The sequence below is a fragment of the Heterodontus francisci genome, chromosome 34 (genome assembly GCF_036365525.1).
Source record: "Heterodontus francisci isolate sHetFra1 chromosome 34, sHetFra1.hap1, whole genome shotgun sequence".
Taxonomy (NCBI): Eukaryota; Metazoa; Chordata; class Chondrichthyes; order Heterodontiformes; family Heterodontidae; genus Heterodontus; species Heterodontus francisci.
Window position 1 is genome coordinate 47736967 of NC_090404.1, and position 25629 is coordinate 47762595.

Sequence of the window (25629 nt, forward strand, 5' to 3'; positions counted from 1 at the left end):
TTTCTAAACAGTATAAAAGGAAGTTAGACCAGAGACAGAGTGGGGGTGGAGGGGGAGGGAGGGGAGGGTGGCGGGGGCACTGAGAAAGAGAGAAAGAGAGAGAGAGAGAGAGAGAGAGAGAGAGAAAAGTGGGAGCAGCAGGAGCGGAGCAGGGAAAAAAAAAGTCTAATAGTGACATCAGAGAAATGTCACAATCAACAGTGAGCCACTGGGGCGAGTATACAGGTAAACTTTTGATTGCATTTAAATCAAACATAGCATCAAACATCACAGGCAAGCAGCTAGGTGATTGGTTTGGGAAGAAGCTACCTGCTTGGTGAATAAATAGTAAGTGATTAAGGTCCATTCTAATCCTAACATTTAAAATAGTAAAGGAACAAGTGGCAAACTTAATAAAATATATAAAAAATGGAAAATAAAATAATTGAACAAAATAATTAAGTAGTTAAATGAACCACATTAAGGATGGCAGGAGAGGTGATGTATCACGGCTGCAGCATGTGGGAGCTCCTGGATGCCAGTGCGATCCAGGGCAAACACGTCTGCAGTTGCGGCTTGAAGAGCTTCGGCTCAGAGTTATTTAACTGGAGTCCGAGCTGCAGACACTGCGACACATCAGGGAGGGGAAAGTTACCTGGACATTTTGTACCAGGTGGTCACACCCCTTAGGATAGGGTCTTCTGATTTGGTCAGTGGTCAGGAGACTGTGGCAGCAGCTGAGGCAGGTAAGGGGTCCCAACAGTTTTGAGGTTCTTTCAGCTTGCTTGGATGAGAGTGGGGGCGGCAGGATGGATGAGTAACCTGACCATGACACCATGGTACAGGGAGAAAAAAGGAATGTAGTGGTAATAGGGGACAGTATATTTAGGGGGATTGACACTGTTCCCTGCAGCAAAGAGCGAGAGCCCAGACAGCTGTGTTTGGGACTTCTGCTCACGGCTGGAGAGGAACTTAGTGGGAGGGGGAAGATCCAGTCGTCATGGTCCATGTAGGTACCAATGACATAGGCAGGACAAGGAAAGAGGTTCTGCGTAGTCAGTATGAGGAACTCTGCGCCAAATTAAGAAGCAGAACCTCAAAGGTAATAATCTCTGGATTATTACCTGAGCCATGTGCAAATTGGCATAGGGCAAATAAGATTAGAGAAATTAATCCGCGGCTCAAAGACTGCTGTGGTAGAAATGGGTTCCAGTTCATGGGGCACTGGCACCAGCACTGGGAAAAGTGGTGGGATGGTCTCCACCTGAACCGTGCTGGGGCCAGTGTTCTAGTGAGCCACATAACTAGTGAAGTAGGGAGGGTTTTAAATTGAACAGTGGGGGCAAGGGATTAAATTTGGGAAGAGGGGTAAATCAAGGAGTAGAGACAAGGCAAGAGAGAAAGGTATTAATATGGGAAATGATAAACTGACAGGAAGGAACAGACCATACAAATCTAAGAGTATAACAACAGATAAGGCCAGAGGTTACAAAAATAATAAAGGACAAAACTAAAGGCTCTGTATCTGAATGCACGTAGCATTCGAAACAAAACAGATGAACCGAGAGCACAAATAGAAATAAATAAGTACGATCTGAGAGCCATTACAGAAACATAGCTGCCGGATGGCATAAAATGGGACCCGAATATTGAAGGGTACATGGCATTTAGGAAGGATAGGAAGCTAGGAAAAGGTGGATGGGTAGCTCTGTTAATTAATGATGGGATTAGCGCAATAGAGAGGGATGACCTAAGTTCAAAAGACCAGGATGCAGAAGCAGTTTGGGTAGAGATGAGAAATCATAAAGGCAAGAAGTCACTTTGGGAGCGGTGTATAGGCCGCCTAACATTAACCACACTGTAGGATGGGGTATAAAGGAAGAAATAACAGCAGCTTGTCAGAAAGTTACAGTGATAATTATGGGGGATTTAACCTACATATAGACTGGAAAAATCAGATGGCAGAGGTAGCCTAGATGAGGAGTACATGAATGTTTTTGGGATAATTTCTTGGAACAGTACGTTCTGGAGCCAACCAGAGAGCAGGCTATATTCAACCTGGTATTGTGCAACGAGATAGGATTAATTAATGACCTCATAATTAAGGCGCCCCTATGTAGCAGCAATCATAATATGATTGCATTTTAGATTCAGTTTGAGGGGGAAAAGAGTGGGTCCAAGACTAGTATTATTTCAACTTAAATAAGGGCAATTATGAGGGCATGAAAGTAGAGCCAGCTAAAGTGAACTGGCAAATCAGGTTAAGGGATAGGCCAATAGAGATGCAGTGGCAGACAGTTAAGGGGATATTTCAGGATACACAGAATAGATACACATCAACGAGAAAGAAAAATTTAAAGGGTGGGACCCGCCATCCGTGGTTAACTGAACTACAGTTAAGTATCAAACTTAAAGAAAAAGCCTATAATGACACAAAGATGGGAGGCAGGTCAAAAGATTGGACAGAATATAAAAAAACAGCAAAGAATGACGAAAAGATTAATAAGGAAGATAAAATTAGAGTACGAGAGAAAGCTAGCTAGAAATATAAATACAGTTAGTAAGAGTTTCTGTAGATATTCAAAAAGGAAAAGTTAACAATGTGAGTGTTGGGCCTACAGAAAGTGAGTCTAGGGAATTAATAATGGATAATAAGGAGATGGCAGTTGAATTGAACAGATATTTTGCCTCGATCTTCACTATTGAGGATATAAGTAACATCCCAGTATTAGCAGTAAGTCAGGAAATAGATGGGAAGGAGGAACTAAAGTAAATTACAATCGCCAGGTAAGTGGTACTGAACAAATTGTTGGAGCTGCGGGCTGTCAAGTCCCCAGGTCCTGATGGACTTCATCCTAGGGTGTTTAAAGGAGTGGCTTGTGAGATAGTTGATGTGTTAGTTTTAATTTTCCAAAATTCCCTCGATTCGGGGAAGGTTCCATTAGATTGGTAGATAGCGAATACAACTCCTTTATTCAAAAAGGGAGGCAGGCAGAAAGCAGGCCTGTTAGCTTAACATCTTTCCTAGGAAAAATGTTAGAAGCTATTGTTAAAGACATTATAGCAGAGCATTTTGAAAAATTCAAGGTAATCAGGCAGAGTCAACATGGTTTTGTGAAAGGGAAATCATATTTAACCAATTTATTGGAGTTCGAAGAGAGAGTTACATGTGCTGTGGATAAAGGGGTATTGTACTTGATTTCCAGAAGGCATGTGATAAGGTGCCACATCAAAACTTATTGTAGAAAATAAAAGCTCATGGTGTAGGGGGTAACATATTGGCATGGATAGAGGATTGGCTAATGAATAGGAAACAGAGAGTAGGCATAAAAGGGTGATTTTCTGGTTGCCAAGATGTACTGAGTGGTGTGCCACAGGGGTCTGTGCTGGGGCCTCAACTTTTTACCATTTATATAAATGACTTGGATGAAAGGACCGAAGGTATGGTTGCTAAATTTGCTGATGACACAAAGATAGGTAGGAAAGTAAGTTGTTTAGATGACATAAGGAGTCTACAAAGGGATATAGATAGGTTAAGTGAGTGGGCAAATGCCTGGCAAATGGAGTATAATGTGGGAAAGTGGGAAATTGTCCATTTTGTCAGCAAGAATAAAAACGAAGCATATGACCTAAATGGTGAGAGATTGCAGAGCTCTGAGATGCAGATGGATCTGGGTGTCCTAGTGCATGAATCGTAAAAGGTTAGTATGCAGTTACAGCAAGTAATTAGGAAAGCTAATAGAATGTTATCATTTATCGCAAGGGGAACTGAATACAAAAGTAGGGATGTTATGCTTCAGCTATACAGGGCATTGGTGAGACCACATCTGGAGTACTTTGTACAGCATTGGTCTCCTTATTTAAGGAAGGATGTAAATGCGTTGGAGGCGGTACAGAGAAGGTTATTAGACCAATATCTGGAATGGGCAGGCTGTCGTACAAGGAAAGATTGCATCGGCTAGGCTTGTATCCGCAGGAATTTAGAAGAGTAAGAGGTGACTTGATTGAAACATACAAGATCCTGAGGGGTCTTGACAGGGTGGATGTGGGAAGGATGTTTCCCCTTGTGGGAGAAATCCAGAACTAGGGGTCACTGTTTAAAAATAAGGATTCGCCCACTTAAGACAAAGATGAGGAGAAATTTTTTCTCAGAGGGTCGTGAGTCTTTGGAATTCTCTTCCTCAAAAGGTGGCGGAAGCAGAGACTGAATATTTTTAAGGCAGAGGTAGATAGATTCTTGATAAGAAAGGGGGTGGAAGGTTATCGGGGGTATTTGGAAATGTGGAGTAATCAGTTCAGCCATGAACGTCGTGAATGGCGGAGCAGGCTCGAAGGGCCGAGTGGCCTACTCCTGCTCTTAATTCGTATGTCCGTACAAATCAACGGTAGACCTCAGCTGGAATACTGGGTCTATTGCCAGGCGGCACCCTTTAAGAGGGATATGAAGGCCTTGGAGAGAGTGCAGAAAAGATTTAAGAGACTGGTACCAAAGATGAGGGATGTCAGTTGCTTGGACAAATTGGAGCAGTTGACATTGTTCTCCTTAGAACAGAGAAGGTTAAGAGGCGGGGGTGGTGTGATCAAAGTCATGTAAGGTTTTGATCGAGTAAATAGAGAAATTGTTTCCACTGGCTGAAAGGTCAGCAACAAGAGGACACAGATTTACTGCAAAAGAACCAGAGGCAAGAGGAGCATTTTGTTTCCCTTACATTGCTTTGATTTGGAATACAATGCTGACAGGAAGGTAGGTGGCAGCAGATTCAATAATAACCTTCAAGAGAATTGGATAACTACTTGAAGGGGTGAAGCTTTCAATAAAGCACCACAGAATGGACTAATGTATAAAGTCACAGCATGCAGCGTCAAGGGTCAAGTAGCAGAAGGGATAGCTGGCTGGCTGAAAGACAGGAAACAGTGGATAGAGCTAAAGGGTAGCTATTCAGAGTGCCAGAACGTGACAAGTATGGTCCCAGAAGGATGGGTGCTGGGACCAATATGCTACATAATTTATATCAATGATTTGGACTTTGGAATCAAAAACACAATTTAGTAATTGGGCTGGGGGAGGCAGAGTCAACACTGAGCAGCACTGTAACCAAGTACAAGACTACACTGAATAAACTTGCAGAATGAGCATATAATTTGCAAATATTAACACATTAATTTTGAGGTATTACATTTTTGTAAGAAAAAAGGGGATTTGCTATAATGTTACCACACCTAGAGTACTGTGTACAGTTCTGGTCACCACATTATAAAAAGGAAAAACAGGTGGTGTCGCGCTGATAATAAGTGATGGGATCAGCACATTAGTAAGGGAGGGTCTCAGATCGGAAGAATAAAATGTGGAATCTGTTTGGGTGCAGCTAAGAAACAGCAAGGGTCAGCAAACATTGGTAGGAATTGTTTATAGGCCTTCAAACAGTAGTGGTAGTGTGGGGCATGGTATTAATCAGGAGATTAGAGAAGCACGTGGCACGGGTAATACAGTAATCATGGGTGACTTCAATCCGCAAATAGACTGGGTAAACCTAATGAGCGCTAATGCTGTGGAGGACGAGTTTCTGGAGTGTGTTGGGGATGGTTTTCTAGAGCAGTATGTTGAAGAACCGAATAGAGAACAAGCTACTTTAGATCTAGAATTATATAATGAGAAAGAGTTAGCTAATAAGCTTGCTGTAAAAGAACCTTTTGGGATGAGTGACCAAAATATGATAGAATTTTACATTATGTTTGAAAGTGAGGTAGTTCAATCTGAAGCCAGGGTGTTAAATTTGAACAAAGTGTCATGCAGCCCCCTCATCTGCCAAGAACGAGGTATATTAATTTTGTCATATTAACATTGATTTTAAACTGTTGCTGGAGCAAGGAAATGACTTAAACAGATCAGCCGTGGCTGGAAAAAAAACCATCTGCATACTAACAGATAGTACTGGGAGGGACAAAGGGGCTACTCCCTGCTCCAATTTAACCCACAACAGACTTTCAGCACCAGGTATTGTGTGTAAGAAGAGACATTCCAGAGTCGGCTAAGACAAGAGAATCCACAAACAGACCTGTTCAGACCAGCTAGTCACATGACTAACCTGCTTGGCAACCTGGGTTTTTCTGAATTGTACGAAGAGATTGAACTGAAAAAGACTGTTTGCTCCTGGAGTGAGAAGACCTCTCCTGTCTGCTCCCATCCCTTTCTCACAAGTCTCTGGACCCACTGAGGACACATGAGCTTCAAGACAGAAAAGTCTCCTACATCGAACAAGGTTTAAGAAGAATACTGGGCCCCAACGAAAAGCAAGACCTACCTACAATCAAGGACTTTGCAGCGAGCTCGAAGAACAGTAACCAAAACCACCTTCGGAGATTGCCTCAAACTTTTCCACTTTATTTTTTCTGCTCTTTTCTGTCTCTATTTGCATGTGTGTATCGCATATGCATGCTAGCATGGGTGTGTCGCGTATCCGTAGGCATGAACCGAATTAGAGTTTAAGTTTAATAAAGTTCAACTTTTTTTTTTCTTGAAACCTAAGAAAACCTGTTTGGCTCGTTTCTTTGCCTTATAATTGGAAGTTAGTGAACAAGGATTCACCAAGGGGGAGCTAAAAACACGGTGTGTTTAAAATTAAACCCTGTTACAGTAAGACCAGGTGAAGGTGGACAGGGAACCCCGGAACCCTTTCTCAGCTGGTCATAACAGAAATCTGGGGGCTACTGTCCTGGATTTTATCCACAGACAAACGAGAGAAATTGGAAGGGGGAAGCCAAATTGTTCCAAATCAAAAAAACAGCAAGATTTCAATACAGGTTTTTTTGTGGTTGTGTGTGCTTGAATACTAACATGTCTGTGACTGAAGCTAGTAGCTCCCCGAGCCAGGGTGAAGTAACCGGAGATAAGTTAAAAGCACTGTCTATTGGAGAGTTCAGCAAAATGGCTGAGCAGTGTGGGATCACTGTACATGTCAAGGGGCTAGGAAGTCAGAACTCCTTAGGCTAGTGGCCCACCATTTTTCACTTGAATCTGAAGCAGAAACTGGGTTGGAAATACACTCCCAACAGGATATTGTTAGCAAAGATACAACTAGAACAAAGGAAACTTGAATTTGAGGGGAGAGAGAAAGAAAGAGCCTTCCAGAAGGAACGTGAAGAAAAAGACAGACAGGAGAAGGAACGAGAGAGAGAGAGAGAAAGAACATTCCAGATGGAATGCGAAGAGAGCTGAAGTGGCTTGAGTTAACTAGGGGGCAACAGAGTAACTCCAATGAAAGCATGGCCAATATGGACGAGCGTAATTTAGGGCTGGGTACAGAATTGTTAAAACTATCTCAACTAATCCCAAAATTCCATGAGGAAGATGTGGAGGCATTTATTTGCGTCCTTTGAGAAACTGGCAAGGCATTTAAATGGCCAGTTGAGACCTGGCCTCTTTATTACAAAGCAAGGTAACTGGAAAAACCCATGAGGTTGCCAGATGAGAGTTCATCAAATTATGAACTGACAAAAAATGCAATTCTCGGGGCATATGAATTAGTACCCGAAGCCTATCGCCAAAAGTTTAGAACTCTCAAGAAGCAAGCTAATCAAACGTATCTGGATTTTGAAAGTGGTAAGCAGCTGACTTTTGACCAGTGGCTGAGGTCTCTTAAAGTACAGCTCAGCTAAGAGAATCTCAGAGAAGGAATTCTGACAGAGGAATTTAAACACTCTCTCTCGATCTCCATAAAGAAGCATGTAGAGGAGCAGCGGGTTGAGACAGCCCGGCAAGCAGCCGTTCTGGCTGATGAGTTTGCTTTAATTTATAAGTCGATTTCCCAGGGGAAAACCTTTCCTAGTCACCACCACAAATCCAAAAAGGATAAAGGGTGGGAAGGTGATAGGAGCCCAAGCAGTTCTGGAAGAGAAAGAAAAGCAGGAAACACAGGGGGCCCTCCTCTAGCCAAAAAGGAAGGCGCTGTGAACAGGAGTGAGACTCGGAGACCGGTGTGCTTCTATTATAATAAAGCAGGGCATTTAACAGCTGACTGTTGGAAACTAAATGGAAAAACTGTAGCGTTGATCAGAGCCCACCAGCTCAGTGAAGATGGGACACTGATAGAAAGCACTGCAGAACAAGCTGTGGCTTTAACTGCAGTCAGAGTGAGACCTAGGAAGCTTACTACTGCAAGTGCATGAAAATTCAATAGGATTCCTGAAGGTTATCAGGGTTGAGTTTGAAGGGAAAGTAACCCCATACCCCTCGAGTGGGGCAAGCAAGCCCATAGGAATTCTCAGGGACACAGGGGCCACTAGATCCCTTTTACTGGGAAAAGGCCTGGCCTTTCCCCCCCAGAGAGTGCAGTGCACATCAGAATGGTGTTGAATGGTATTGGAGGGCAGTGTATGCCTGTCCCAGCACCTGGAGTGCGACCTAGTTTTGGGACCGGTGACCGTAGGAATTGTCCCTAACCTGCATATGGATGGGGTTGATCTGTTCCTAGGTAATAATCTGGCAGGGGTGGAGGTGGTAGCACCCCCCCCAAGTAGTGAAAGAAAGACAGCAGGAGGTCAGAGAGACAGGGCAGTGGCGGAAGACGGACCCCTGCAATTTCCCTGAATGTGTAATGAATCAGGCCATGAGCAAACCAGCTCCAACAGAGAAGACTGCATTGGCACTGCAGGCAAATGACTATGAGGTCTATCTACCTGAGACTTTCTTTGAGAAGTTCGAAGATCCAGGAAGTGAATTAAATAAATTTTCCCTAGCTGAGGCTCAGCGAGCCGACCCAGTGTTGCGAGAGTTAGCGCAGGCTGCCCAGTCTGAAAGTGAAGCAGAGGGAGTCCCCAGTTGCTACTATTTAAAGAATAAGGTACTGATGAAGAAATGGAGTTCCCCTCACAGACCTGAGAGCAAGGTGTGGACAGTAGTTCATCAGTTAGTGGTGCTGCAGAGATACCTGAGAGAAATATTAAAGGCCCACGAAACTACAGTGGCTGTACATGCCGAAACACGAAAGACCAAAACCCGCATAAGACAGCAGTTTGGCTGGACAAAACTCCACAAAGATGTGAAGGAGTACTGCAGGGGTTGCCACATGTGCCAGGTTGAGAGGAAACCCTAACCTGCAGTGAAACCTGCACCCCTAAGTCCTGTACCTGTGTTAGGAGGACCCTCCAGCAGAGGACTGGTGAACTGTAAGGGACCCCCGCCGAGAACAAAAGGGGACAGGCAGACATAAGGCTGGCAAAAGTTTAGAAACAGAAGTGGAAAAAGCAACCAAGAGGGCAGGTTAAAGAAAGTCCGGGTGCAATCCCGGATGAAAATCCCTACTGTCCGGTCAGCCAACCCCGAAAAATTTGATAAGTTAGACCCCACATCCTCCAATGTAAATGCAGACATTAGAAGCACCCTACCAGAGTTTCTAACAGCATTTACAGGAACCTGCAGTGACAAAGAAATACCTCTAGGGGGGGCAGAGCAACCATGAGGGTGATGCCTCACCTAGTCGAAGTGCCACCGGGGCGTGCAGTAGAGTCTGCACAAATACCCACAGGCAGCAGTCCCCCAGAAGACAAATGGAAGATTAGCAAAGAATCCTTCCCCATAGTCAGGAAAAAAAAAACATCCCCTTAAGTCAAAAGCCTTTGCATGACTCAGCAAAGCACTTAAAGGGTGTTCAAGATAGACCTGCCCACTACTGGAATGGTTGCTGAAGATTGGAAAGTAGCAAATGTCACCCCACTATTTAAGAAGGGAGGGAGACAGAAAATAGGGAACTACAGACTTGTTAGCCTTACATCAGTCATTGGGAAAATGTTATAGAATCTATTCTAAAGGATGTGATAAATGGACACTTGGATAATAATGATCTGATTGGACATAGTCAACATGGATTTATGAATGGGAAATCATGTTTGATGACATGTTGGGACTTTTTTTTGAGGATGTTACGAACAGAATTGATAAAGGGGAGTTGGTGGATATAGTATACTTGATTTTCAGAAGGCTTTTGACAAAGCCCCCACAGGAGGTTGTTTCGCAAAATTAAAGCACATGAGATAGGAGGTAATATAATGGCATGGATGAAGGATAGGTTAACAGGCAAAAAACAGAGAGTAGGAGTAAATGTTGGCAGGCTGTGACTAGTGGGGTACCGCAAGGATCAGTACTTGGGGCCCCAGCTGTTCACAATCTAGATCAATGATTTGGATGTGGGGACCAAATGTAATATTTTGAAGTTTGCAGATGATACAAAACTAGGTGGGAATGGGAGTTGTGAGGATGATGCAAAGTGACTTCGAGGGGATTTGGACAGACTTAGTGAGTGGGCAGGAACGTAGCAGATGGAATTCAATGTGGAAAAATGTGAGGTTATCCACTTTGGCAGGAGGAACAGATGTGCAGAGTATTTCTTAAATGGTAAGAGATTAGAAAGTGTAGATGTACAAAGGGACTTGGGTGTCTTTGTCAATAAGTCACTGAAAGCGAACATGCAGGTGCAGCAAGCAAATAAGAAGGATAATAGTATGTTAGCCTTTATCGCAAGAGGATTTGAGTACAGGAGTAGTGAAGTCTTGCTTCAACTGTATAGAACCTTGTTTAGACTGCACCTGGAGTAGTGTGTGCAGTTTTGGTCCCCTCACCTGAGGAAGGATATTGCCACAGAAGGAGTGCAACGAAGATTCACCAGACTTGTTCCCATGAAGAGAGATTGGGGAAACTGGGCCTGTATTCTCTCAAGTTTCGAAGGAGAGGTGATCTCATTGAAACCTACAAAATACTTAAAGGGATAGACAGGGTAGATGCAGCTCAGATGTTTCCCCTGGTTGGGGAGCCTAGAATCAGGGGACACAATTTCAAAATGAGGGGGAAGCCACTTCGGATAGAGATGAGTAGAAATTTCTTTACTCAGAGGGTTGTGAAACTTTGGAATTCTCTCCCCCAGAGGGCTGTGGAAGCTCAGTCATTGAGTATGTTTAAAGCAGAGATTGACAGATTTCTAAATAGCAATGATATAAAGGGATACGAGGAAAGTGTGGGAACATACGTACGAATGAGGAGCAGAAGTAGGTCATTCGGCCCCTCTAGCCTACTCTGCCATTCAGTAAGATCATGGCTGATCTGTTTGTGTCTCGAATTCCACATTCCCATCTACCCCCCCCATATCCTTTGATTCCCTTGCCTAACAAGAATCTATCTACCTCCGCCTTAAAAATATTCAATGAACGGGCCTCCACCACCTTCTGAGGCAGAAAGTTCCAAAGTGGCACAACCCTCAGAGAAAATAATTCTCCACATCTCTGCCCTGAAAGGGCGGCTCCTAATTTTAAAACAGTGCCCCATAGTTCTGGACTCCCCCACAAGAGGAAACATCCTTTCCACATCCACCTTGTTGGGAAAAAGGCATCGAAGTGGGTGATCAGCCAAGATTGTACTGAATGGCGGGGCAGGCTCAATGGGCTGAATGGCTGACATCTGCTCCTACATTCCTATGTAAAATGGATATAGATACACTGAAGAGGGTACAAAAAAAGATTTGCAAGGATTGTACCTGAACTGAGGGAAAAAATGAACAGGCTGGGATACTTTTCGCCTGAAGAAAAAAAGCTGAGGGAAATTCTGATAGAGATATGAAAGATTTGATAGAGTAGAGACAGATAGAATGTTTCCACGTGCGGGGAAGAGAAAATCTAGAGGGAATTAATACAAGATAGTTACCAAGAAATCAAATAGGAAACTCAGCAGACATCTGTTTACCCAGAAACTGGTGAGAATGTGGACTGCACAACCACACGCAAGTTCAGAATATTAGAATTAAAATACGAGGGAGAAGGGAAATCCAGCCCTCCAAAGGTTTCCATCCAGCCCGTGGATGTAAACTGCCACAATGTCAGGCACCTTGGCGGGCAGCTATAGGTTTGTTAAGATCCCGTTCCCACACAACATAGCTGGGTCCAGCAGAGAGGCCGAGCTCGCAGCCTGCCTCTATTATCCACATTTATGGTGAGTGAACAGATGGGGAGCAAGGAGTTGGGAGTGGAGAGCAAGGAGCGGCAAACAGGGAGCAAGACAGAGACACACAAAGAGGGAGGGGGAGAGGGAGACAGAGAGGAGGGGCGACAGACAGAGAGTTGGGAGAGAGAAGAGTGGGGAAGAAGAATGAGGGAGGGAGGGTCAGAGAGGGGGAGAGAGAGAGATAAGGACAGACAGAGAGCGGGAATAGAGACATGCAGAGAGGAGAGAGTGGGGGGGGAGGGAGGGAGGGAGGGGGAGGAGAAAGAGATCAAGATCACTTCTGACAGATGGACATCTATCCGGAATACTCTGCATCGCTACAGCACGTGTGCAGACAGAGACTGACTAATAATGCCAGGAAAAACAATGCCAGGTATGTCACTAAATCAGTGTTCAACATAGTGACGAGAAAGTCAGTCAAAAATTAGTCTTCTCATTTAAAGCTTCTTCACAAAAATGCATATTTCTTGTTATTCTGATTAATAGTAAGATAAATATTTTATAGCTTTACCCTTCTGAAATTTTCTCACTGACCCCCTATGGAGGGCAAAAATTGTAATGTGGCCCATGAGAAAAGGTTGGACATCCCTGGAACGGAGAGATATGTGACAGCATTAGAAGAGTGAAGATGGGAGAGAATGGATTTCAGTGAATATAATTGCCAGCATGGACAAGTTGGGCAGAAGGGTGCATCTGTGTGTACATTCTATGCCCCAGGTGCAGTCTCCACCCACATAAATGTTTCAGTCCCCATCACAATATCAAGGGTTTCAGTCCAGTCCCCCAACATTACAAAGGTTTCAGTCCCTTCACATTACAACAGTTACAGTCCCAATCATCCTCCACATTACAAGCGTTGCAGTCTCCCCCCACCCCTGCCACATTACAAGGGCTTCTGTCTGTCCACATTACAAGGCTTTAAATCCGAGTTCGACCACATTACAAAGATCTCAGATGCAGCACCCCGTGTTACAGGGGTGTCAGAGTCTCCCCCCCCTCCCCACGTTTACAGGGGCGTCGGTTCTCCCCCCTCCCCACATTTACAGGGGCGTCGGTTCCCCCCCCCCACATTTACAGGGGCGCCAGTTCACCACCCACATTTACAAGGGCGTCAGTCCCCCTACATCACTAGGGTTTCAACCATTTGACATTACAAGGGAAGGGGATGCGAAGTGGAGATGCTGGCCGGGGAGGGGGTAGGGGGAGACGTGGACGAGGGAAGAGGGAGAGGATGCGCAGGGAGGGTAGTTAGGGGGGGAGGGGAAAAGGGTATTTGTTGGGGGGGGGGGGGGGAGGAGAGGGCGGGATCGTGAACAGGGGCTGAGGAAGGGACAGCATTTAGGAAACTGTGCTGGCTTCAAGCTTTAGTTTCAGCTGAAGATTTGAGGGAACAGGAAATGGGGAGAGGACAGGCAGCCAGCGTGGGATTTCCAGGGAATGCAGAAGGGTTTTAGTGGAAGAACGAATGTGTTATTTCACAGGTGCAGCCTTGAAGGCCCTGGAGCCCTTGCTCAGTTCTTGCAGTCTCCACGACAAGGCCTGGGCTGTGAGCTCAGCGAAACCAGATTTGCAAGCATTCCTCACTCTCCAGATCCCATAGGGCATCACCCACAATCGATCATTCAATCATGTCCTCGTCAAAGTGCACCTTAGCTGCTTACCTGGGCTGCGGCTGGGCCCCTTTGGGATCCACTGCCTTGCTCTGCCTCTCCTTACTGTCCTCGGTGTTCACAGACTGTGGTGCCGGCTCTGCTGCCCCTGCTGGCGACGAGGGCGCCGAAGCCCTTTCGGGGTCCACTGCCTCGCTTGACCTCTCCTCGCCATCCTCGGTGCTCTCAGGCTCAGCCTCTGGGGGCTTCTCAGGATCCATTGTCCCGCTCGGCCTCTCCTTTTGCTCCTGCTTGCCGATGGCTGAAGGTCTGCCTCCACTGCAGGCCCAGGGAAAGAGAGAGAGAACAATCATGTTGCCTGCATTTTATACGCCTTCTCTGGCACCCTGCGGTGGAGTGTTAATAGCTGCTATTGTGAGAGGAAGTAGGAGCCCCCTTCTCTCCCCTCCCCCACCCCCTGCAGGCACTCACTGACTGCAGTGCACAGGCGCCTCTCTTGTTCCATGTCCAAGCAACAGAGGAGCAGAATGGTTAAAAGGCAGCCTTTTCCATCTGGAATGTCTGCTTTATAAAGTGTGTTTGCTGCACATGGAAAACAGGCTCAGGGTGTTGGCCACACTTCCCTTTCTCACTACCTGGCAGGAAACAGCAGTCGCGACTCAGCGATCATTCATACCTCATAAACCAACAGATCCAAGGACAGAAACCAGACCGTCGTGGTACAAACACAGAGCTGTGAATCCAGGGACAGAAACCAGACCGACGCGGGACAAACACAGAGCTATGAATCCAGGGACAGAAACCAGACCGACGCGGGACAAACACAGAGCTATGAATCCAGGGACAGAAACCAGACCGACGTGGGACAAACACAGAGCTATGAATCCAGGGACAGAAACCAGACCGACGTGGGACAAACACAGAGCTGTGAATCCAGGGACAGAAACCAGACCGACGTGGGACAAACACAGAGCTGTGAATCCAGGGACAGAAACCAGACCGACGTGGGACAAACACAGAGCTGTGAATCCAGGGACAGAAACCAGACCGACGTGGGACAAACACAGAGCTGTGAATCCAGGGACAGAAACCAGACCGACGTGGTACAAACACAGAGCTGTGAATCCAGGGACAGAAACCAGACTGACACTCCGTCTGAGGAGCAAAACCTCAGCCACAGGAGCCAAACCCAATCCATGCCAACGAAAAAGACCCAATTCCTGTCGCTGCACAGAAAGGGCAAAAACTCAGTCTCTGCCCGGGGTTGAGGCGCCAAAGACAGTCACTGCCCAGCCTCAGGATTCAATAACACACTGTCAAGTCTGAAGAGCCAAACCCGGTCAGAGCCCAGCCAACGGAGCTAAACCCAGTCTCTGCCATGAGCAAAGGATCCGAACCCAATCTCTGTCCAGTTAAGCACTTGTACGCAGTCACGGCCCACAGTTAAAGGGCCAAACCCAGCCTGGGCCAAGCCTCCAGGGGTGCGAGGGGGGGGGGGCACCCGGGGGCCAAACCTGGCCTGTGCCCAGCCTGGGGGAAGGGGGGGGGGGGGGGGGGGTGTCAAACCGGGCCTGTGCCCAGCCTCAGGGGGTGGGGGGGGGGCGCGGTGGGCCAAACCTGGCCTGTGCCCAGAGCAAGGAGCCAAACCCACTCTCTGCCCAGTCTCAGGAGCCAAACCCAGCCTCTGGCCGAACACAGCCTCAGGATCCAACCCAATCTTGCCCCCTCTCTGAGGGTGAAATTCATTTAGTGAGAATCTTCAAGGGGTAGCAGGAACAGGGAAACCTGGGCGTGTACAGCCACTAATCTCTGAAGGTGGCAGGACAAGGTGATATGGCTGCGAACAAAGTATATGGGGTCCTTCACTTTATTCAAAAAAATAAAGCATACAGCCCAAAAAACAAAACAGCGACCTTTATAAATCTTAGTTCGGCCCCAGTTGAAATACTGTTATCAATTTGGGACAACACATTCGTAAGGATGTCATGGCCTTCGAAAGGGTGCAATGGATATTTACTACAATGCTACCAAGAATGAGAAGCTTCAGTTTTGTGGACATTAAGAGAAACTGAATTGTTCTCTTTAGGGCAGAGAAGGTTAATGGGAGATTTAGCAGAGGTGTTTAAAATTATTTGAGGTTTTGACAGGGGAAATGAGGACAAAACTTGCCATTTGGAGGACTGGCAATCAGAGGACTCAGATTTAAGGGTAATCGGCAAAGAAGCAGGGGGAGATGAAGGGATGATTTCTGATGCGGTGAGATATGATGAACTGGAATGCACTCCGTGAAATGGGGACCTGGGGGTTCATATGCATCAATCTTTAGAGGTTACCGAACATATTGGGAGTGGGGTTAGTAAAGCATATGGGATCCTGGGCGTCACACAGTACAAAAGGTCTGGTGAGGCCCCAGCTGGAGTATTGTATCCCGTTCTGGTCACCACACTTAAGGAAGAATGTGATGATCCTTGAGAAGGTGCAGAGGAGATTTACCAGAATGGCTCCAGGGATGGGGGTTTTAGTAAAAGCAAAATACTGCGGATGCTGGAAATCTGAAATAAAAACAAGAAATGCTGGAACCACTCAGCAGGTCTGGCAGCATCTGTGGAAAGAGAAGCAGAGTTAACGTTTCGGGTCAGTGACCCTTCTTCCTTGGGGGTTTTAGTTATAGGGTTAGGGTGGAGAAGCTGGGGTTGTTCCGGAAGTAGCACTTTAGCAACCATGTGAAAGCCTTGGAGAGAGTGCAGAAAAGATTCACGAGAAGGGTTCCAGGGATGAGGAACTTCAGTTACGAAGACTGATTGGAGAAGTTAGGACTGTTTTCCCTGGAGAAAGCCGAGAGGTGATTTGTTAGAGATATTCAGAATCATGAGGGGTCTGGACAGAGTAGATAGGGAGAAACTGATCCCACTCGCAAAAGGATTGAGAAGGCACAGATTTAAAGTGATTGCCAAAAGAAGCAAAAGTGACATGAGGAAAAACTTTTTCACACAGCAAGTAGTTCAGGTCTGGAATGCGCTGCCTAAGAACGTGGTGGAGGCAGATTCAATTGAAGCATTCAAAAGAGAATCGGATAACTATCTGAAAAGGAAGAATGGGGTGGGTTATGGGGAGAAGGTGGGGGAATGGCACTAGAGGAACTGCTCTTTCGAAGAGCGAGTGCAGACACGATAGGCTGAATGGCCTTCTTCTGTGCTGAAACAATTCTGTGATTCTGTTTTCCCTGGAGCAAAGGAGATTGAGGGGAAATTTAGCAGAAGTGTACAAGATTAAAACAGGCTTAGTTAAGTTAGACAAGGAAAAACCATTTCCATTAACTGAGGATACAAGGACTAGGGGACACAGATTGAAGCTTTTGGACAAGAGATCCAGCGGGGATGTGAGGAAGAACTTTTTTTACACAGCGAGTGGTAATGAGCTGGAACTCGCTGCCCACGAGGGGGGTAGAAGCAGAGACAATCAATGATGTCAAAAGGAAATCAGATCGGCACTTGAGGGAAATAAACTTGCAGGGCTATGGGAATCGAGGGGGGGGTGGGGGGAGAGTGGGACTGCTTGGGTTGCTCCGTGTAGAACCGGCATGGGTGCCTTCTATGCCGTAAAGGACTGTTAGTGCAACTAACTGGATAGCTTTCAAAGTTGCCACATAAACGATGGGCCGATTGGCCTCATTCTGTGCTGTATTATACTATTATATACAAACAGTCCAGACCAAGTCTCACCACCTTGTAAGGGCGCAAATGTAGTTCTGGGATATGAACATACGAGTTAGGAGCAGCAGTAGGCCACTCGGCCCCTCGAGCCAGTTCTGCCATTCAATATCATGGCTGATATGGTTATAACCTCATCACCACATTCCCGCCTTCCCGCAATAACCTTTCTCCCCCTTGCTTATCAAGCATCTATCTACCTCTGCCTTAAAAAAGACTGCTTCCACCGGCTTTTAAATAAGACAATTCCAAAGACTCATGATCCTCGGAGAAAATTTTTTTCCTCAGTCATCGAGTTATACAGCATAGAAACAGGCCCTTCGGCCTATCATGTCCGTGCCGGCCATCATGCACCTAACAATTCTAGTCCCATTTTCTAGCACTTGGCCCGTAGCCTTGTATGCGATTGCATTTCAAGTGCTCATCTAAATACTTCTTAAATGTCGTGAGGGTTCCTTCCTCTACCACCCCTTCAGGCAGTGTGTTCCAAATTCTAACCACCTCTGGGAGAAAACATTTTTCCTCAAATCCCCTCTGAACCTCCTGCCCCTTACCTTAAATCTATGCCCCCTGGTTATTGACACCTCCGCTAAGGGAAACTGTTTCTTCCTATCTACACCATCTATGCCCCTCATAATTTTGTATACCTCAATCAGGTCCCCGCTCAGCCTTGTCTGATCTAAGGAAAACAACTCTAGCCTATCCAGTGTCTCTTCATAGCTGAAATGCTCCAGCCCAGGCAACATCCTGGCAAATCTCCTCTGCACCCTCTCCAGTGCAATCACATCCTTCCTATAGTGTGGTGCCCACACAGCAGAGGTGCCAGAGGACGGGAGGACATCGAATGCGGTACCATTATTCAGGAAGGGTAGTAGGGATAAACCAGGTAATTACAGGCCAGTGAGTTGAACATCAGTGATAGGGAAACTATTGGTAAACATTCTGAGGGACAGGATTAATCTCCACTTGGACAGGCAGGGATTAATCAAGGATAGTCAGCATGGCTTTGTCAGGGGGAGATCATGTCTAACAAACTTGATTGAATTTTTCAAGGAGGTGACTTGGTGTGTAGGTTGGTTACTCCAGTACTCCAGCTGTGGCCTAACTAGCGTTTTATACAGCTACATCATAACCTCCCTGCTCTTATATTCTGTGCCTCAGCTAATAAAGGCAAGTATCCCAAATGCCTTCCTAACCACCTTATCTACCTGTGGTTGGTACCCAGTTCTGATGAAGGGTCACTGACCTGAAACTTTAATTTTGCTTCTCTCTCCACAGATGCTGCCAGACCTGAATATTTCCAGCATTTCTTGCTTTATTATCTACTTGTGCTGCTGCTTCAGTGATCTATGAATAAGTACACCAAGGTCCCTCTGACCCTCTGTACTCCCTAGGGTCCGACCATCCATTGTATATTCCCTTGCCTTGTTAGTCCTCCCAAAATGGATTACGTCACACTTCTCAGGATTAAATTCCATTTGCCACTGCTCTGTCCATCTTACCAGCCCATCTATATCGTCCTGTAATCTAAGGCTTTCCTCCTCACTATTTACTACACCACCAATTTTTGTGTCATCTGTGAACTTACTGATCATGTCTGGTATATTCACGTCTAAATCATTAATGTACACTACAAACAGCAAGGGTCCCAGCACCGATCCCTGCGGTACACCACTGGTCTCAGGCTTTATCGACCATCACCCTCTGCCTTCTGCCACTAAGCCAATTGTAGATCCAGTTTGCCAAATTGCCCTTGATCCCATGGGCGCTTACGTTCTTAACCAATCTCCCATGCGGGACCTTATCAAAAGCCTTAGTGACGTTCATGTAGACTGCATCAACTGCTTTACTCTCATCTACACATCTAGTCACCACCCCGAAAAATCCAATTAATTTAATCAGACATGATCTGCCCCTGACAAAGCCATGCTGACTATCCCTGATTAATCCCTGCCTCTCCAAGTGGAGATTAATCCTGTCCCTCAGAATGTTTACCAATAGTTTCCCTACCACTGATGTTCAACTCACTGGCCTGTAATTACCTGGTTTATCCATACTACCCTTCCTGAATAATGGTACCACATTCGCTGTCCTCCCGTCCTCTGGTACCTCTCCTGTGGCCAGAGAGGATTTGAAAATTTGTGTCAGAGCCCCTGCAATCTCCTCCCTTGCCTCACATAACAGACTGGGATCCATCTCATCTGGGCCTAGGAGTTTGTTCGAGTGTATCACAATCCCCCTCCCTGATCGCGACACCTACATCGTCCTTCTCCATAGTGAACACAGATGAAAAGTAAACATTTAAAACCTCACCTGCATCCTCCGGCTCCACAGATTGCCACTTTGGTCCCTCATGGGCCCTTCTCTTTCCCTGGTTATCCTCTTGCCCTTAATATACTTATAAAATGCCATGGGATTTTCCTTTATCTTGCCCGCCAGTGTTTTTTCATGGCCCCTCTTCATTCTCCTAACTACTTTCTTAAGTACCCTCCTACACTTTCTATACTCCTTTAAGGCCTCTGCTGTTCTCAGCCTCCTGAATCTGCCATAAGCTTCCTTTTATTTCCTTATCCAATCCTCTATATTCCTGGACATCCAGGGTTCCCTGGACTTGTTGGTCCTACCCTTCACCTTTATGGGAACATGTTGGCTCTGAACTCTCACTAACTCTCATTTCCTATTTGAATGACTTCCACTTGTCTGATGTAGGCTTTCCTACAAGTAGCTGCTCCCAGTCCACTTTCGCCAGATCCTGTTTTATCATATTGAAATCAGCCTTCCCCAATTCAGTACCTTTATTTCTGGTCCATCTTTGTCCTTTTCCATAACTACCTTAACTCTTAACAGAGTTGTGGTCACTATCCCCAAAATGCTCCCCCACTGACACTTCTCCCACTTGACTGGCTTCATTTCCGAAGTTTAGGTCCCGTACCACCCCTTCTCCTGTAGGACTTACTACGTAATGGCTCAAAAAGCTCTCCTGCATGCACTTGAAGAATTCTGCCCCCTTTAAGCCTTTTGTACTAAGACTATCTTAGCTAATATTGGGGAAGTTAAAATTCCTCACTATTATTACCCTATTATTTTTACACCTCTCTGATATTTGCCTCCATATCTGCTCCTCTAACTCTCCTTGACTGTTTGGAGGCCTGTAGTACACTCCCAGCCAAGTGATTGCCCCCTTTTTGTTTTTAAGTTCTACCCATATGGCCTCATTTGAGGAACCTTCTAAGATATCATCCCTCCTTAGTGCAGTAATTGACTCCTTGATCAATAGTGCAATACCACCTCCTCTTTTATACCCCCCTCCCCGTCGCGTGTGAAGATTCTATATCCTGGAATATTGAGCAGCCAGTCCTGCCCTTCCCGCAACCATGTCTCTGTGATAGCAATGATATCATATTCCCATGTGTTAATCAATGCCCTCAATTCATAAGCCTTACTTGTAAGACTCCTTGCGTTAAGATGCAATCCAGCCTTGCATTATTCGCTTGGGCCTTAACAGGTCGATATTTGCTCTGTCTTCCAGACTAACTTAGTTTCTCTTCTATATTTGGCTGTGCATCACCCCCTACTGTACCTCCAGTCTGTATCCCATCCCTCTGCCAAATTAGTTTAAACCACCCCTAACAGCACGGGCAAACCTCCCAGCAAGGATGTTGGTCCCATTCCGGTTCAGGTGCAACCCGTCCGATTTGTATAGGTCCCACCTTTGCCAGAAACAGACTCAGTGATCCAGGAAACTAAAGCCCACCTTCCTGCACCATGTCTTCAGCCACGTATTCATCTGCTCTAGCCTCCTATTCCTATACTCACTAGCACGTGGCACCAGGAGTAACCTTTGAGGTCCTGCTTTTTCATGTGCTACCTAGCTTCCTAAATTCTTGTTGCAGGACCTCATCCCTCTTTCTACCTATGTCGTTGGTACAAATGTGAACCACAACCTCTGACTGTTCACCCTCCCCCTTCAGAACGTCCTGCAGCTGCTCTGTGACATCTTTGACCCGAGCACCAGGGAGGCAATGTACCATCCTGGAGTCACGTTTGCAGCCACAGAAATGCCTATCTGTACCCCTTATGATAGAATCCCCTATCACTATAGCTGTTCCACTCCTTTTCCTCCCCTCCTGTGCAGCTGAGCCACCGTGGCGCCACAGAATTGGCTCTTTCTGCATTCACCTGAGAAGCTATCTCCACCAACAGTATCCAAAGCCAAAAATCTGTTAGAGGGGGAGATGGACCGAGGAGATTCCTGCACGACCTGCCTAGTTCTTCTGCTTTAAATGGGTGACCTCCTCGTTCTCAATTCTCCCAGAAGAGAAAACATCCTGTCCACATTCACTCTGTCGAGACCCCTCAGAGTTTCAATTAAGTTGCCTCTTTCTCTTCTAAACTCCAGCAGAAAGAAGCCTAGCCTGTCCAACTTTTCCCCGTAAGACAACCCACCCATTCTGTTAGGGTCTGAAGTTCTGTTAATGGATGATAAATACCTGGTAGTTCAAGATAATAGGATGAACAGGTGTTGGGCGTTAATTAGTTAATTGTATTCAAGTGTGTATAAAGAGCCAACCAGCCAGCACTGGCTGTGGGTGTTGTTAGGAGTGTAGAAGCAAGCAATAAACAATCTCCACCAAAGCATCCTAGTCTCAGTGTCTTCTTCACAAACAGGCTTGGAAGTTTCTCTAACATATTCCAGGTATTACTCCAGTAAATACTTCCAACACATTTATATCCTCCCTTAAATAAGGAGACCAGTACTGTACACAGTACTCCAGATGTGGTCTCACCAATGCCCTGGATAACTGAAGCACAACCTCCCTATTTTGTGCTCAATTCCTCACAATATACGATAACATTCTATTAGCTTTCCTAATTACTTGCTGTACCTGCGTACTCACCTTTTGCGATTCCTGCACTAGGACACATAGATCCCTCTGCATCTCAGAGCTCTGCAATCTCACACCACTGCTTTTTTTTATTCTTCCTGCCAAAGTGGACAATTTCACACTTTCCCACATTATACTCCATTTGCCAGATCTTTGCCCACTCACTTAACCTATCTATACCACTTTGTAGCTCCGTAATGCCCTTTTCACAACCAATGAGACTTCCCCTTTCTGTGTATGATAATACTGCCTGCTCTCTCCCCATCTTTTACTAGTCTGCTCTTTGTAACACTTGTTTCGTTCTGTTAATAGTTGCATCGTCACTTTTAGAATGAGTATTTTGTTAGCTACTCCCAGAACCAATGCCCTGTTGTGCAGTTATTGTGTCTCCAGGTCCAGTTTAATCCTGAATCTGCAAGGCCATCTCACCTGGCTAAGGGCGGGATGACCTTTTCTGTCGGTGGAACAACAGCTTCGTTCACAGGAAGACCTGCAGGAGAGCAAGAAAAAAAATGGCATTTACTATCTTGACTACGAACAGGTACAGATCACCCAATATCACTGGCCGAGCAGCAAACACCAGACTAAACACTCCACTTAAAACAATTCCATGCACTGGAAGGCCTATAAGAACTGTGGGCTCAACTGCTTTCAAACCACACGTGTCTCCACCAAGTGGTTTGAGTGCATCATTTGGCAGCTCTCCAGCATTTGAGAGTTTCAACCTCTTCACTGAGACTGGCTAGGCTGGGCACGAAGGCAGAATGCAAACAGAGGCCCACAACGACAAGCAAAGACACAGGTGCATTTATATAGCGTCTGACATGACTTCAGGACAGCCAATGTAGTACAGTGACATACTGCAGTCATTGGTGGTAATGTAGGAAACGTGACAACCAATTTGCGCACAGCAAGCTCCCACAAACAGCACTGTGATAATGACCAGATAATCTGTTTGTAAGATGTTGATTGATGGATAAGCATTGACCAGGATTGTGAGAACTCGCTGCTCTTCTCTGAAAGAGTGTCAAGGTATCTTGTATATCCACCTGAGAGGGCAGTTTAAAGCCTCATTAAATTATTGAAGGAAGCTGAGGTTAGATAAACCATAAAATGATAGGTGGGTTAATCGAACACGTGTTGTGTGCAAGTTATTCCAACCTCTTATTAAGAAATGAGTGACTGAGCAGTTGGGACAAATCAGAGAATACCAGCATGGATTTCTAAAGGGTAAGGCATGTTGAACAAACTGAGTTGACATTTTTCTTTGAGGAGTTCACTAACGAATTACATTCCATAAACAGCACAGGAACATGGCATTCAGCCTGCCCAGTCCATGTGAGTGTTTCTGCTCCGCTGGAGCCTCCTCTCATATTGCCACATCAAACTATCATATTCTTCTATGATCTTTGCCCACTCACTTAACCTATCTATACCCCATTTGTAACCTCATGTGCCCTCTTCACAACCAATGAAGCTGCACCTCTCTTTGTCCCCAGTGCTGAGCCCTTTGCTGTTTGTAGTATATATAAATGATTTGGAGGAAAATGTAACTGGTCTGATTAGTAAGTTTGCTGACAACACGAAGGTTGGTGGAGTTGCGGATAGTGATGAGGATTGTCAGAGGATACAGCTGGATATAGATCGGTTGGAGACTTGGGTGGAGAAATGGCAGATGGAGTTTGATCCGGACAAATGTGAGGTAATGCATTTTGGAAGGTCGAATACAGGTGGGAAGTATACAGTAAATGGCAGAACCCTTAGGAGTATTGACAGATCGGGGCGTACAGGCCCACAGATCACTGAAAGTGGCAACGCAGGTGGATAAGGTAGTCAAGAAGGCATATGGCATGCTTGCCTTCATCGGTCAGGGCACAGAGTATAAAAATTGGCAAATCATGCTGCAGTTGTACAGAACTTTAGTTAGGCCACACTTAGAATATTGCGTGCAATTCTGGTCGCCACACTACCAGAAGGACGTGGAGGCTTTGGAGAGGGTACCAGGATGTTGCCTGGTCTGACGGGTATTAGCTATGAGGAGAGGTTGGATAAACTCGGATTGCTTTCACTGGAATGACGGAGGTGGAGGGGCGACATGATAGAGGTTTACAAAGTTATGAGTGTCATAGACAGAGTGGATAGTCAGAAGCTTTTTCCCAGGGTGGAAAAGTCAGTTACTAGGGGACATCGGTTTAAGGTGCGAGGGGCAAAGTTTAGAGGGGATGTGCGAGGCAAGTTTTTTTTTTTACAGAGGGTGGCGAGTGCCTGGAACTTGCTGCAGGGGGAGGTGGTGGAAGCAGATACGATAGCGACGTTTAAGAGGCATCTTGACAAATACATGAACAGGACCCCGGAAGTGCAGAAGGTTTTAGTTTCGACAGGCATCAAGATCGGAGCAGGCTTGGAGGGCGGAATGGCCTGTTCCTGTGCTGTACTGTTCTTTGATTGGTCAATGAGGATGACTGTGAGATCAGAGGAAGCTCTGCCTCTGATTGGTCAATAGGATGAGAGATATTGTTAGGGCAGAGCAAACGCCACTTTGATTAATCAATGGCAGGAGGGGAATTGAGAGATCACAGAAAGCTCCGTGTTTGATTGGTCAATTCGGGAGGGGGATTGTGAAGTCAAAGAAAGCTCCACCTTTGGTTAAGGCAGGGAGGAGGACTAGGTGGTCAGAGGAAGCTCTGCCTTTAATTGGTCAACGGGAGGAGGGGAAGTATGAGGTCAGAGGTAGGTCAGCCTTTGATTGGTCAATGAGTTCAGCGGAATATGAAGTCAGAAGAAGCTCCGCTTTTGATTGGTCAATGTGACGAGCTAAATTATGAGGTCAGACAACGCTCCGCCTGTGATTGGTCAATGGGAGAGGGGACTGTGAACGCTCTTCCATTGTTCCTGCAGCAAGATGGTTGTCGCGCATGCTCCTTGCTACGTGCCGCCTTGTACTGCTCTAAGATGGCGGCAGAAACCTCCCCTCCCCCCGCCATTTACCAAGGCCCGTTCGAGATCGGGGGCCTGCACCGAGCACCTGCTGACCCCAGACTCGGTGCCCAAATCTCGCCGCCCATGTGGGTAAGGCACTTCAGAGAGTGAGGCAACACCGCTGGCTTCTCCTACCTCCTCCGGAGCAACTAAGAAGCTCAGCCCCGTCCGTTGCTGCCGCCATCACGGGCAATGTCCGACAAAGGGCCTCGCCCCGCGCCTGCGCACCAACCCACGCCACTGCGCTTGCGTACCACGATCGGCCCCGCCCCTCCACGGATCGCCGTGTGCTCACCAACGGTCGCTCTCATGGAAACGGCGCGAGCGCGGTCCACCGACAAAACGACCCGACCCGTCACTCAAACAGCAACCAATGGGGAAGGCGCACGGCCATCAGCCGACTCAGCCACTGCACCAATCAGGCGCGGGAGGTGGGGCAAAGACTGGAGGCCCCGAATCAATCAACCAATCAGCGGCCC

At 46.3% G+C, this 25629-nt stretch overlaps 1 protein-coding gene across 1 annotated transcript in view; it reads right to left on the reverse strand.

Moving 5' to 3' along the window:
• The window catches only part of LOC137349438 (zinc finger protein 271-like), an 87168-nt gene extending 61773 nt beyond the window's left edge, over positions 1–25395 (reverse strand). Inside the window, exons 1-3 of the mRNA XM_068014970.1 lie at positions 25286–25395; positions 22601–22661; positions 13627–13893 (exon numbers count right to left, since the gene is read on the reverse strand). Coding sequence (XP_067871071.1) covers positions 13627–13893; positions 22601–22661; positions 25286–25334 — 377 coding nt within the window. The 5' untranslated portion in view covers positions 25335–25395. The remainder of the gene's footprint in view (positions 1–13626; positions 13894–22600; positions 22662–25285) is intronic.
• Positions 25396–25629: the final 234 nt, after the last annotated feature.